The following is a 13,331-nucleotide window of genomic DNA, read 5'->3' as shown; positions in this document are numbered from 1 at the left end:
AACATTCGAGGAACACATAATTCCAATCTTATACACACTGTCCCAGAAAATGGAAAAAGAAGGAACATTTACCAGTTCATTTTATGAGGCTAGTATAACCAGACAAAGGCAATATGAAAAGGGGAAAGTGCAGCCAATTTGACTCATAAACATGAATCCAAAAACTTCTAGAATGAAATTAAACATTGACCTTCATTTGTTCATTTGTCCATTCACTCATTCATTTATTCATTCAATAATTACTTATTGAATGTCAACCGTGCACCAGCAGGCACTGTGTTGGGACATGGAGAGCAGAAAGGGATGGGAGTTTACGGCGTGGTGGAGGAGACGGGCAATAAAGCAAATGATCACAGGGTAAGGTACACAGAGGATGTTCTGGCAGGGTAACAGTGCGTGCCAGGGGGCATTCTACCCTGGCAGAGAGGTGTGGGCAAGATTTCCAGCCACATCAGTATTGTAAGAGTAGATGCTGGAACACTGTTTTGGAGGATGTTGCAGGGCCTCAAGTGGGAGATCTGGGATGCAGCAGTGAGAAAGGTGGATTTGAGAGATACTTAGGAGGTGAAATCCACAGACCCTCATAATGGATTGCACATGGGACCGGGTGAGGAAGAGGCTCTCTAGGATGGCTGGGGTCTCTTCACTGATGGAGGGACCCCTAGAAGAGGTTCAGATTTAGGGGAAAAGAACATGCATGTAGTTGTGGACATGGTGAGTTTGGGGTGCCTTTAGGAAAGCTAAGTGGAGATGTTGAACGGAAAATTGACTAGAGCCTGGAGCTGCTGGGAAGGTCAGGGCTGAAGATTTTAATTTGAGCGGCATCAGCATGTACGTGATATTTAAACCCATCCTGGAAGATTGAGTTTCAAGAAGGGAGTGTCCGACATTGTCATGGGCTGTTGAGACTTTAAGAGGGATGAGGACTGACACTGTGCTGCTGGAATTCTCCTGATGTAGGGGCTACACTGAGTGAGTGAGCTGGAGAAGAAATGCATAGTAATCACAACAACAATAATAATAATAAGCTATTACAAATAATGTAGTGTGAAGGGGCAGGACGAGGGAGTGTTTTTGGGACAATGAAACGGTTCTGCATCTTGATTGTGGTGGTTACATGACTCTGCATATGTAAAAACTCATAAAATTATAGACCAAGAAGCATAAACGATACTGCCTATAAATTAAAAATAAATAAGTAAAAACAACGTAGTAACGTGGACTCGAAATATAGTTCTTTCTCAGCCACCGACTTTGTAACTGTAGCGATAGCCCCTCTCAGGGTTTCAAATCAGTTCAGTAAGCGTCAGCTTGCATAGGTCTACACCAGGGAAGAAGGGCTCCGCACTCACGCCTCGTGAAGGACACAGTAAATATGCAGCGGCAGAGCCAAACCGCACTGGACTGAGGCACAGCCCCCCTGAGGAAAGGACAGGCTGGCTGGGGTGTAGACTGCTGAGTTTGGCACTTCTGAGACCCTGATGTAAAATGAGCGGAGGGGTTGGATGGGGCAAGGCCTTTCTACCTAGGATGGCCTGTGGTTCCATTGTAAAAATCCACAACACAATCTAATTAGCTCTTGTGGTCTGCATTTTGTTATCGAGAATAATCATGATAAACAATTATCGTCATAACAACTGGCTCTTCGATACATGACACCCCAGATGATTTGGAAAGCAGCTTGGAGTGACGGGAAATGCTCCGGTTTGTGGTTTAAAGCCTGTAAGCACCTTCTAAAAATCATAGTGAGTAGTGATTGATCATAAACAACGACCCATATAGGTTTACAATGAAAAAGGGACTTTTACAACATTGGTTCACTTCAACTCCTCACCCCAACCCCATCGAGCCTGTCAAGGAGGGATTATCCCAATTTAGGGGACAGGGAGATTGAGAGTCTGGTCACCCAAGGCTTTTGGGTGGTGTGGAGATTTTCCAAATATTTCATTTTTCCAAGACCCACACTGGATTGGGTATAGTTTTGGTGTTGAGTGTATTCCATTGTCTCCTAATCCTATGAAAATTAATGAAAAAGTGTTAATTGGTCATCAATTCATGCTTAACATTAATCCGAATATTTGATGAACCACAACTTTATGTTGCCCCTCATGCCATATTAACTCAGTTTATTGTGATAATTTAAAACAATAAGGATAATTGTATCCGTATTGTTTTAAATACTCCATAAATTGAATCCAGCCTCAATCTGGCTAGCCTGGAATCTGCTGGAGAAGTGTGCGATGTCTTTGGAAAGCTACAAACTAACACCGTCTTTTTGGAGTTTTCAGTGCGAAGAGGGATGAAGCCAGCATTCATTAAGCACCTACTGTGTGCGAGGACCTGTGTGCGAGCACCATACTGCTCCTAGGGTGACGAGGGTGAGCCTGTAGCTTTCTGCTACCCCAGCTACCTCCCCCGACTCGCCCCCAGGTCGTGAGGCGTCTTGGGGCTATTTCAATGCCATGTATTTTACTCCGTGGCACACAGAGCCTGAGAAATAACAAAATATACAACAAAACGTGTTAGAGAGGGATTTCCTGAAATAACCACCCTTCCCAGCCATCCCAGACACGCTCCAAAACTTTTTCTCACTATATACAAACATTTGCTTTGAACCCCAATTATTTGACCTTGACCCCTATAAACCTATTTTATTATATTTTTAAAACGCTGTATGATTAACGCGGAAAGCCTTTCTTCGGCACTTTCTCGCCACTGGAATCGCGTCAGTTTCTTAAAGTTCCAAAATAACCTTTCCCGGGCACGGATTCGTACCTCTGCTGGGGAAGGGCGGGGAGCAGCGCAAGACGTGCCGGTGTGGAGCGAGAGCCAGAGAACTTCCAGCGCGAAACCAAAATAAAACTTGTGGCTGGTGTTTGTGCGGGAGGGTCCCCGCCATCCTGAAGCCCCCTGATCCTGGGGGGTCTCGGGTGCCGCCCGAGGAGCACCAGGGTGTGGGTTTGCTCCCGACGTCCTTGACCTAAATTTCCGCGCGGTGGCTGGAAACAGGGCGCAGAGCAGGGCGGGCGGCTGGTGCCATCCCCGGATCCTGGCGGCAGGGGCTGGCAAACTTGAATGGAGAGGCCGAACTGGAAGGGGTGGGGGGCGTCTTCTCGCAGGTCCGGGTGAGGAGCCGCGACAAGCTCCCCGCGCCTCCCCCTCCCCCGATCCACCCTCCCCCCGGCAGCCCATGTGATCCAGGGAAGTCGGGGCGCGCTTCCCCTCGCCCGGCGCCCAGCCAGGCCGGAGGCGGGGCCCCCTCGGGCCGCGGGGCTCGCGCGCCACCCCCGTGGGTCCGGCCTCTGGGGGCCGAGTGTGCGCGCGCGGGCAGGCGGGGGCCGCACCGGGGTGCGTGACGTCACCGGCATTGGTTACACGACGTTCTAGAACTCCGCCCCACGTGCGCCGGGGAGGAGGGGGAGGAGGAGGAGGAGCGGGGGGTGTGCGAGGCAGCGGGGCTGAGCTAAGCCGAGCCCACGTGTGACGGCTCTAGCCGCTGCCCCGGCTCCGCCGCTCGCTGAGAGATTCAGAGGAGCCCGGGCGGGGGGGAGGAGGAGGGGGAGGAGGGAGCGGAGATCTCGGGGCTCGGAGCCGGCCGCCGCTCCGCTCCGATCGCTGTGGGGCTCGGTTTTTTGGGGGTGGGGGGGCGGGGGGGCTCAGATATGGAGGCAAATGGGAGCCAAGGCACCTCGGGCAGCGCCAACGACTCCCAGCACGACCCCGGGTAAGTTTCCAGCCGCTGCCCACCGCGCCGCCTCGGGCTCGCTCTCCTTGCAGCGGCGGGGACGGCGGTGCGCGGAGCCGGGCATCTCCCGCGCCCCCCCGCCCTTCCCGCGCGCCCCCCCCCCGTGGAAGTTACACACCTTTGGATTGCATTTCGCCGTCACCTTCTCCCCCACCCCACCTCCCGGCTCTTGCTGGCTCGCTCCCCGCTTTCCTTTTAGCTTTTGTAAGTTACACGTCAAAATGGCCGATCTGACATCGGTGCTCACTTCTGTTATGTTTTCTCCCTCTAGTAAAATGTTTATCGGTGGACTGAGCTGGCAGACCTCACCAGGTAAGGGAGGGAGGGGGGGACGCCTGGGTCCCCCCCTTCTTGGCTTCTTTATTGCTCTTTGTTATCCCGGTGTAGGAGCCCCCCCCGCCATTGGCTCCCCACTTCTCCTGTGCAAGGTTATTTTTTTTTTTAATAGCAAATCCTTTCCGAGCCCTCTACGCGACCTCTGTTGCCGAATTTCCCCCGCGTGTGCAAAAAATGCAAAAACAAAACAGAATAACAACAGAAAACTACTTTTGGTTTTTGTCCTTGATCGAAATTTGCATTGCTTTTTTTTTTCCACACCTTCTTCCCCCACCCCCCCATCTCTCTCTTTCTCTCTCTACAGATAGCCTTAGAGACTATTTTAGCAAATTTGGAGAAATTAGAGAATGTATGGTCATGAGAGATCCCACTACGAAACGCTCCAGGTAAACCATTCCCTTCTGGATTTTGTCTTTATTTTAGAACAAAGTTTAAGTTTTATTTTTGGAGGTGTCTTCGGAAGTAGCTAAGCGGATTAGAATGGGGCTCGGGCGCGTGGCTGATCTCGAACGGCGCCCTATCCCCCCCATCCCCGGCCCCGTAACCCCAGAGCTTATTGTTAACTGCGGCTGAACTCTGGGTACAGAGATACCCATCTCTCCGCTTTAAGTCATTTTACCGTGGCTGCTTTTTCTCTGTTTAAAATGACATTCAGCTTCATTGACTTTTCATATAGTTTTTTTTTTAATGTATGCTTCCCCTACACTCCCAGCTCCCCAAACTCTTAAGACCTCTCTTTGGTGGGCGAATCTCTTCTAAGTGCCGGGCTTTCTCCGGAATAAAACAAAGCCTTAAGAAAGGGAAGGGGAGGAGAGGAAACTGAGGTGTCCAAAGAGTGAGGCACCAGCATTTTCCAAGTTACCTCCACCCGCCCTGCCCCCGTTTCACTTCCCCCAACCTGGATGTTTCTCCGTGCTAGGTGGAGGGCTGTAGGCAGGAGGGGAATTGGGGGTGGCGAGTGGGAGCGGGGGCGCTTGGGGGGCAACTTTTGCTCCCCGTTCAGCATTAGGTCTCACTCCTTGTTGCTTTCAATGGTGTCACATTTTCTTGTTTGTTTTTCTCCCTCTTTGTCTCCTTTCAGAGGCTTCGGTTTCGTCACGTTCGCAGACCCAGCAAGTGTAGATAAAGTATTAGGTCAGCCCCACCATGAGTTAGATTCCAAGACGGTAGGTTGCTTTTTGTTGTTGTTGTTGTTGTTGTTGTTCGCCCTTTTCAGGAACCATCTGGGCATTGACAGCCCTATTTAAAGGGACAGCGCCTTTTTTTTTTTTTTTGCTTCTATGCTAGAGCTGGGTACTTTTATATATCAAGCTAGTGAGTTGGCTCAAAAGTTTGCCGCGGTGGCTGGGTTTGGGGTTTTGGTTTTAGAGCCTGTCCCAGTACAGCTTCGGATGCTGCCAAGCTTAGGCTAGGCCGGGAGGGGGTTCGGCTCCGGGAGAGGCTATCTTGCCCGCCAAGGGACTGTGCAGAGAAACTCCACCAGAGAGCAAATGCAACTTTTCTTTGTCAGCTGAGCCCAGCACGCAGTACCAACTGTGGCTGTGGGAATCAGCTAAGAGAAGCCACAGCCGGCTTTGCTACTGATGGGGACGAGGGTGGGATGCAGGGGAGGGGGCGCTAATTACAGGTCCAGGCAACAGGTTCCTCTTGGGGCACTTGGGATTTGGAGTGCGGGCTGAGGAGAGAAGGAGACGCCGGCATAGCCAAGCCAGGCATCCAGTGGGTGACTCCAGATGGCGTGAAATCTAAGGCGATAAGGCCTTGGGTTTCAAAGTGATTTTTTTTTTCTTTTTTCTAGGATTTTTTCATTTGAGTGTGGGTACTTTGATAGCATTAGAAGTTTTTAAAATGCAGAGTTGAAGGGGGAAAAGGCCCAAGGTACAGGTCAGAAGAGGAAGGGAAGAAAAAGTGTCTGTGTATAATAATAAATTTAAAGGTGGGGGGTGGTTTGCAGTGTTTTATTTAGCTCCTGTGCTGGCTTCCTGCCTCTCCTCTCTTCCCTTTATGTCTACCAGAATTTCCCCATGGTTTTTATATATTTGCCTACAGTAGGGGCCTTAAAATGACATGGGCTGGGCTGCCTGGAACTTCACTTCTCTGTGTTAGGTAGTGGGACGAGGCCACAGATGGGGTTCTGGTTCCAGCTGCCTGTTCTGAACTTGGCCAAGTCTCTCCTTGCCTCTGGGTCTCAGTTTTCTCTTCTGTAAAATAAATGGACTGGGATGATCTTTCAAGCCCCTTTTGGCTTTAATATTGAAGGAAAGAGAAGAAAAGAAAAGAAAAAAGAAACTGGCAACCTTCCATGCACTTGAATTGATTTTGCAAATTCACCCTCTTTTCCCTAGTCAAAGAGATCAGGTGCATGCCCCTCTCCCCATGAAAAGACCCCACCACACTCTTAGTGGCTTTATTCATTGTACTGGACTTGTCATAGCTTGGGGCCCAACCTTTTTGTACTTTGAAATAATTTAATTTCAGGAATGATCATTTGTAGGGAAATAAGGGATGTCTGAAGAATTTTTTTCTCCTTGACTTTGGCTAGACATTTCAAAAAGCTAGTAAAATTAAGGATGCAAATCATTTCAAGGCAAATTTGGGAATTTATTATCCACTCCCTCTCCCTGCCTGGGTGGGAGAAATAGTGTTTGGTTTCTGTGGTGGCTGGTGGGTCGGATCCCTCGGTATCAGGTGCAAAGCCAGCAGTTTTCCCTCCCTGATTGTTTGTAGAGATGTTGTGGTCGCTATTACTTAGTATAACCTAGCTTTTGACTTTGTTTCAAACCGTTCAGTGCAGGAGGCAGAAGCGGTTGGTTTATTGACATGGAAACGAGGATCTTGTTTACCGTTACCTTAAAAGCTTTGTTTAGGTAACGGCCATTCACATCAAAAATAGTACCCTAGTCTTTTCCTAGAGGACTTGTAGATACAGTAAGTAGAGCTGTACCTAACTAACTAATGTTTTAATTTTTGGTAGTTTTCTTTTTTGTTTGTTTTTAAAAAATAGTTGACAGGGATGTGCAAAAGGTTGGGATTTGCCATGCTGAACTTGACCTCTCCTCTGCTTTGGAGATCTCAGCGTGCAAACTTTGCACACGGGAGAACTCGGATTGTGATTTAATTCGCTGACATTGCCGCACACAGTACAGGAGTTCTGAATTGGCTTTTTAGTTTTGCGATTTTAGATTTTTTTTTTCAGTGCTTTATCTTCTCCATTGCACCTGACTTCTTCCAGCTCCTGGCTCCTCCCTTGACGTGCCCCTCACCTGTTACCCCCCCAAACAAGGTGATTTCTGATTACAATTGTGTGCTGGTGAGCTAAAAAAAAACGTTTGAGGAGTGCTTATGAAAAGACGCCACTGTCTTACGTTTGGTCAACAGAATGGAAAATCCACACCTGTTGTATTTCTCTTGTAGACAAGCTCTAGTCAGTGCTGGACACACCTGTAGATGCAGTAATGTTAATCTTTACGAAAGGGTAGTTTCCTAGCTCAGAGATTTTTGTCTATTTAATTTTTGAAAAGTAATCTCTCATTTCTCAGGTGATGTTTAAAGGTTAGAAAACACAATGCAGACCTTTATTAGTTCTTTAAACCACCTTAATAAAAGTGGTAAATCCTTGCATGTCTTACTGGCTGGGGGTCCTGGACGATGTAAGTCAGGGAGCAAAGGGACTGTCACCTGTGGTGTGCTTCCCACCTCCCCACCCCTGTGCTTTTCCCCAAAGCATTACTCTTTTTCCCCCCCATGGCAGAAGTGAAAACAAGGTTCACATTTACTTTTTAAAAGGGAAACTTTTTAATAAGAAAGCTAAAGCCTATAAATAAATAACTTGTAGCAATAGCAATGTTTATGTTATCCTCCGTGTTGAATTTTACCCAAAGATTTGTGACATTTAGAAATCTGATGAAAACCAACAATGGAAATTTTTTAAAAATTCCCTTTCTCCTCTTTTTATCTGTGCAGTAACTTTTTCCCCCTCAAATCGGCCTGTTAGATTCAAATGCTTCTGTGGGAATTGTTTTGAGTTGTAAAGCTAGATCCCGACTTGAGAATCATATGCTCTGCAAGTGTCTGATTTGGAGTGGAGGATGTTTTTCCATTTGAATTGAGGTTGGAGTGGGGACTCCCCTAATTGTTGCATAGATTCTGACTTCTTTTGTTCAATAATTTTTTTTAACATTCCCCATGATGGGGTCTCTTTTCTAATTTGGGTTTATATTGCTCATAGACTTTTTACCCCCTGTTGTTTATAAAATCCAGGTAGATTTAGCTCATGTGCTTCCTTTTCTTTTCTTTTTATTATTATTATTATTTTTTAATCTTCTGAGGTATAACTACAAAACAAATGATCTTTTTGATTAATCCTGGGTACTTTGCTATCACGAAAACTGGTGAATTAATTCAAGCAGAGCCTTGTGTTGGATGTCTATGGGGAATTTTTGGATGTTGTTGATTTTTTAAATTTTTGGAAGCCCCTTCCCTTCCTGTGTTGTTTAGTTTTCATCAGGGAGAAGAAATACCATCCAATTACCTGCTGCTAGAAAATACTTAGATTTAATTTTCAGGTTATGATTTTTTTCCCAATGATAATGATGCTCCCATCTTTTCTCCCAGCCATGCATCACAAATTAGATGCAGGTACCATTTAATATTCAGCGTCTGTGCAGGAAAAAGCCCTTGCCTAAATAAGAATACGTGAGATCTGGTTTATTAAGAGCATCACACACTGAAATGCATGGGGAGACATTTCAGAAAGGCTAGTTGTATTTAGTTCCATTTTGAGAGGGGCGATTAAAGTTGAGATCAAAGTTTAAGGAACTTTGGAATTGCTCGAGAAGTTACTAAAAGCTGCGTTATAAGCCTGAGAAATGAGTGATTAATAATTAGGTGATTAATCATTTTTTCTTCTCCTCAAAGTACTTCATTGACTCCTACTTTTCCATTTTTTCCCAGATTGACCCCAAAGTTGCATTTCCTCGTCGAGCGCAACCCAAGGTAAGTAGGAGAATCGACGATAAGATTTTTAGCACTCAGAGATGGTTGCCAAGGATTTCAAGTCTCAAACAGAGCTTTGGCAATGAACTTTTGAAACCTGGTGTACGCTGTTCCTTCAGGGTATCTGCATGTGATGGTGAGAAGTCCAGGCAAGGAGTTCTGTGAGATAACAATGCGTCTCCAAGTTAGCCATCCCAAGGTGGGTTCTGAGCACCCAACTGAGGGCAAGGACACGTTTGATCCTTGGTGGGAGGACGTGGCTCCGTTTATTGCAATACTTATGCAAGCGTTCTGTTTATTTTTTAAGCATTGCTGAGATCGTATCAGGAAAAGTTGAACATTTCCTTGTGATTCTTTTCTGGAGGGTACTCTTTTGGGGCCTTATAACTTGGAGTTTATGGCAGGAGTAGAATTTCAGTAAACAGCTTATCCTTTCTTGGAAAAAACAACTTCGTAGATCCACAAAGCCCTAACTCAGAGAGGAAGCAGTGGATGTCTTCATTTCAGGTTGGTTGGATAGATCAGGGTACACTTGAAACCAATAGTGCTGCTTGTTTGTGCAAGTGCTGGTGCCTGGGTGGAGAAGTTCTGGAAATGTTGTAACCTTGTAAGAGTGGTACTACAAGACTTGCTTCAAGAATCAAGATAGGGCTTCACTTTTTCAGAAGTGTGTGGTTAACATAGTTTTCACTGAGCTTGCCAGGTATGGCTGTGAAGAACACAGCCTCACGAAGCCTAAGGTTAAATGTGAAGGGCTTATGGCTTACATGTTAAATTTTCACTTTTAGTTATACTTTTTGTTCCCTGTATAACATTGAAAGAAGTATTTTTTTCTGCATCTTGTGGATTTGACATGCTTTTAGGGACAGGGGAAAAGTTGAAGCTTCTGATTGTCAGTCAGAAAAGGAAAGGGCTGTGGCTTTAGCAAATTCAGTCTATTTCTTTAAGCATAGTCTCCCAGAAGCAGAACCTTTTAATTATGTAAAGGGAGGAATGATTTTGCATATTAATATAGAAAAAGTTGGCTGTTGTGGATGGTATTTTGAGAATTTCAGGTCTGGAGTCTGCCACATGATTTATTTTTTTCTTTTCTTCTTTTCTTCCTTCCTTCCCTTCCTTCTTTCCTTCTTGCTCTCTCTTTCTTAAGAAGGAAGCATAATTCCCTAAGTAAATAGAATGAAATATTTTCTTAAGGCATTTTTTTCCCCTAATACTTGAGCAAAGGATAGCAATTAATGAACTAAAGAGATTAGATTATTTCTGTACTTAGCACAAACTTTGGGATTGTCTTAACCATGTTAGTTGCTTCCCATACTATGTATGATCCTTCACATTTCAGAAGGCTTCTGAGAATTAGCAGTATTTCCTGGGTTTGGAAGAATTGCTGTTTCTTCCGTAAGTGTGAATCTTCAAATTTCCAGGTTAGTCATTTGATCACTCAGAACTTAGATCAGATTCCCCTAGAGGGAAACTGGAAAAATCCCTGACTTGGTCAAACCATGGGTTTGACCTATTTTCCTCTCCCCTTTGTTGTCCCCTCCCCCAACTGTAAAACTAGGAAAGCAGTATTTCGCTTTAATATACTCTGCTGTGTGGTTTTTCAGTGATACATTCAATTTGAAAACGTGACAGAGTATTTCTGAAACTTGTCACAGTGTGCCTTCCTCCCCCACCCCTAGTCCCAAGTCTAGGATGTTTATAGGTGAATTGACAGACTTTTAGATCTGAGTTAACATTAAACCAGTGGGGGGAGGACGTCTTTCCAAGGAATTCTAGGGATTTAACAATAATACCTTGCTTTTGATGGCACGCTTCACTTTACAAAGGACTTTGCCATTCTCCGTCTGAATCCCGGTGGCATTAGACTGTTGTCCCTGAGCAGATCCCCTTTTCTCAGTCTCAGTTTCCTCATCTGTAAAATGGGAGTGATGATGGTAGCTCCCTCAGAGGGCTTTTGCGAAGAATGAAAGAGCGGAGTGTGTGACCAGGGCCTTGCAACTCATCACCATTGTCCGCCATTTACGTTGTTGGTTTTCTCATCGTTAGGATTGTCGTTTATGAGGTTGGCAGCCTGGGTGGGTTCAGATGCTGACGGTGCCACTCCTTAGCCCTGTGAGTTTGGGCAAATCCCTTAACTTCCCTGTACCTTAGTTTCCCCATCTCGTAGAGTTTTTCTGCAGATTAAATAAATTAATAAAGGTAAAATGCTTAAAAAAAGAAAGACCTGGGGCACGGTAACAGCACGTGAGTGTTACTGGCTATTTTTAGTGTTATTTTTGTGAGGCCCTCTCACCAATCCTGTGAAAAAGCGAGTAATTGAATTTGTGTGCCAGGTACTGTTGTAGGGGCTTTATGTATGTTAATCCATTTAATCCTCACACGGCCCTATGAGGTGGGTACTAGTATCAGCTCCATTCTATAGATGAGGAAACTGAGGCACAAATGGAGGTCTAACAGACACACCCAGGCCATCTTGCTCCAGAACTGGACCGTTTACCAGCGTGCTACCAGTGGGGAGTAGCCATACCAGGGGTATGGCCCCTCTGTTATGGAACAGGAGACCAGCTCAGAGAGGTTGGCGGGCTGTGCTGAGGAGACCCCTAGCCAGAGTCTCAGGACTTTGAAATTCCCTGTTCTTGGGCCTGTGCAGTTCACCTTCCCTCTGTGACGTTATCCCATTGTTGATATCCGTCTCGTAGTATCTCTCCATCTGCCCCCTTGAGCTATCCTTTCAGACGGTTCTAGAGTTGCTCAACCCCGGTGAGGCCACCTGGTCATTGCCGAGGTTGCATGGTGGTTGGGAGTTGGGGCAGAGTGGGGAGACCTTCCCTGTCTATAGTGATTCACCAAATAAAATCTGAGCCTGGCCACCAGTATTTCAGACTGCAGTCAGTGTTGGGGACCAAAACCCAGCTGGCAGGAATGTAGAACTTTAAGTCAGGCCGTATTTATTTATTGTTTATCTCGCTTCAATAAAACTTCGGTGTCTTTGTGTTAGGGTCACGGTGGCAGGGTGATCCGTGCCCCTCCCTCGTGGGCCGGGTGAGGAGCATGTAAATGACATGTCGGCGTGCGTTTCGGTTGGAATTCATTTCTCTGCTTCCTGGCTGTCCCTCCTTGCTAACACTCGCCAGAGAAATATTGCGTGGAGGTGTTAAAGCAAGACTGGTGGAAAGAAACTGTGACTTAATACGAAAGACAATCCGTGGCGGTGAAGAACAGATTTCATATTAGGACTGTCATAATATTCTTTAATGTCTCATATAAATAAATACCTGTTTTGACCAGAATTTTAATGAGCGACTGGAGGAAGGATTTTGAATCCTGCGGTTCATTTATCCCCCTTTGCGATGTAAATGTTCACATCGCAACTGAAGTATAATGGGGCTTTATTAACTCGTCAAAGGTCGACTCTTCGGAGACCAGTGTCCGTTAATTAGGGAAGTACGTTTTGATCAGGAAAAGAAGAGAGGTCCCTTCTAGATCTTCCCATTTCTCCGGATGATTATTTCATTTTGTAAAATATGTAAGAGTTTCCCCCTTTATCTTTTTAAAAATTAAAGTGGTCGTGCTCCTCTAAAAAGATGACTTAATTTGGAGCCGTTGCAGAGGGGATGACAGGCATTGATCATTCCCTCTCCTTTCTTTGTTCTCTTTGGGCTGGAGTGTCGGCTGCCCGCAAGACTTTTGCTCCAGCCTGTGGCTTCTTTTTCGTGTGTGGAGGAACCAGGAGCATCCTTCAGCGAGCGTGGAGTCTGGGCGTAACTCACCATCTGTCCTAATTATCCTTGTGTGTGAGAAAACATTCCCCCTCCTCTCCATTGCCATTTCCTTCCTTAAGTTTTAGAGGCCAGCACCTTATCTGAGGATCCGAGGAGATCTCATTTCTTCAGCTTATTTCTACTTACCTTCTGTCGCAGCTGATGGCCACGGGCAAATCACTTAAGCCCCTCCAAGCCTCAGTTTCCTCTGCTGTAAAAGAGGGAAAATAGAGTCTCCACCACATGAAGTTGTTTCTTTTTTTTTTTTTTGAGACAGAGTCTCACTCTTTTGCCCGGGCTAGAGTGCCGTGGCGTCAGCCTAGCTCACAGCAACCTCAGACTCCTGGGCTCAAGCGATCCTTCTCCCTCAGCCTCCCGAGTAGCTGGGACTACAGGCATGCGTCACCGTGCCCAGCTAATTTTTTTTCTATATATTTTTAGCTGTCCAATTCATTTCTTTCTATTTTTGGTAGAGACGGGGTCTCGCTCTTGCT

At 46.0% G+C, this 13,331-nt stretch overlaps 1 protein-coding gene across 1 annotated transcript in view; it reads left to right on the top strand.

The window, feature by feature from the left end:
• Positions 1-3,489: 3,489 nt before the first annotated feature.
• Positions 3,490-13,331, top strand: part of LOC105827476 (RNA-binding protein Musashi homolog 2-like) — a gene marked incomplete at its 3' end in the record, with an annotated part of 243,722 nt that continues 233,880 nt past the window's right edge. The window contains exons 1-5 of the mRNA XM_012665671.1: positions 3,490-3,724; positions 4,017-4,057; positions 4,386-4,467; positions 5,163-5,247; positions 9,035-9,076. Of these exons, the coding sequence (XP_012521125.1) occupies positions 3,663-3,724; positions 4,017-4,057; positions 4,386-4,467; positions 5,163-5,247; positions 9,035-9,076 (312 nt within the window). The remainder of the gene's footprint in view (positions 3,725-4,016; positions 4,058-4,385; positions 4,468-5,162; positions 5,248-9,034; positions 9,077-13,331) is intronic.

This window comes from Propithecus coquereli, unplaced genomic scaffold (genome assembly GCF_000956105.1).
Source record: "Propithecus coquereli isolate 6110/MARCELLA unplaced genomic scaffold, Pcoq_1.0 Scaffold121, whole genome shotgun sequence".
Classification (NCBI taxonomy): domain Eukaryota; kingdom Metazoa; phylum Chordata; class Mammalia; order Primates; family Indriidae; genus Propithecus; species Propithecus coquereli.
Note: the sequence above shows the minus strand (reverse complement) of the source record. Positions and strands in the feature narration are given on the sequence as shown.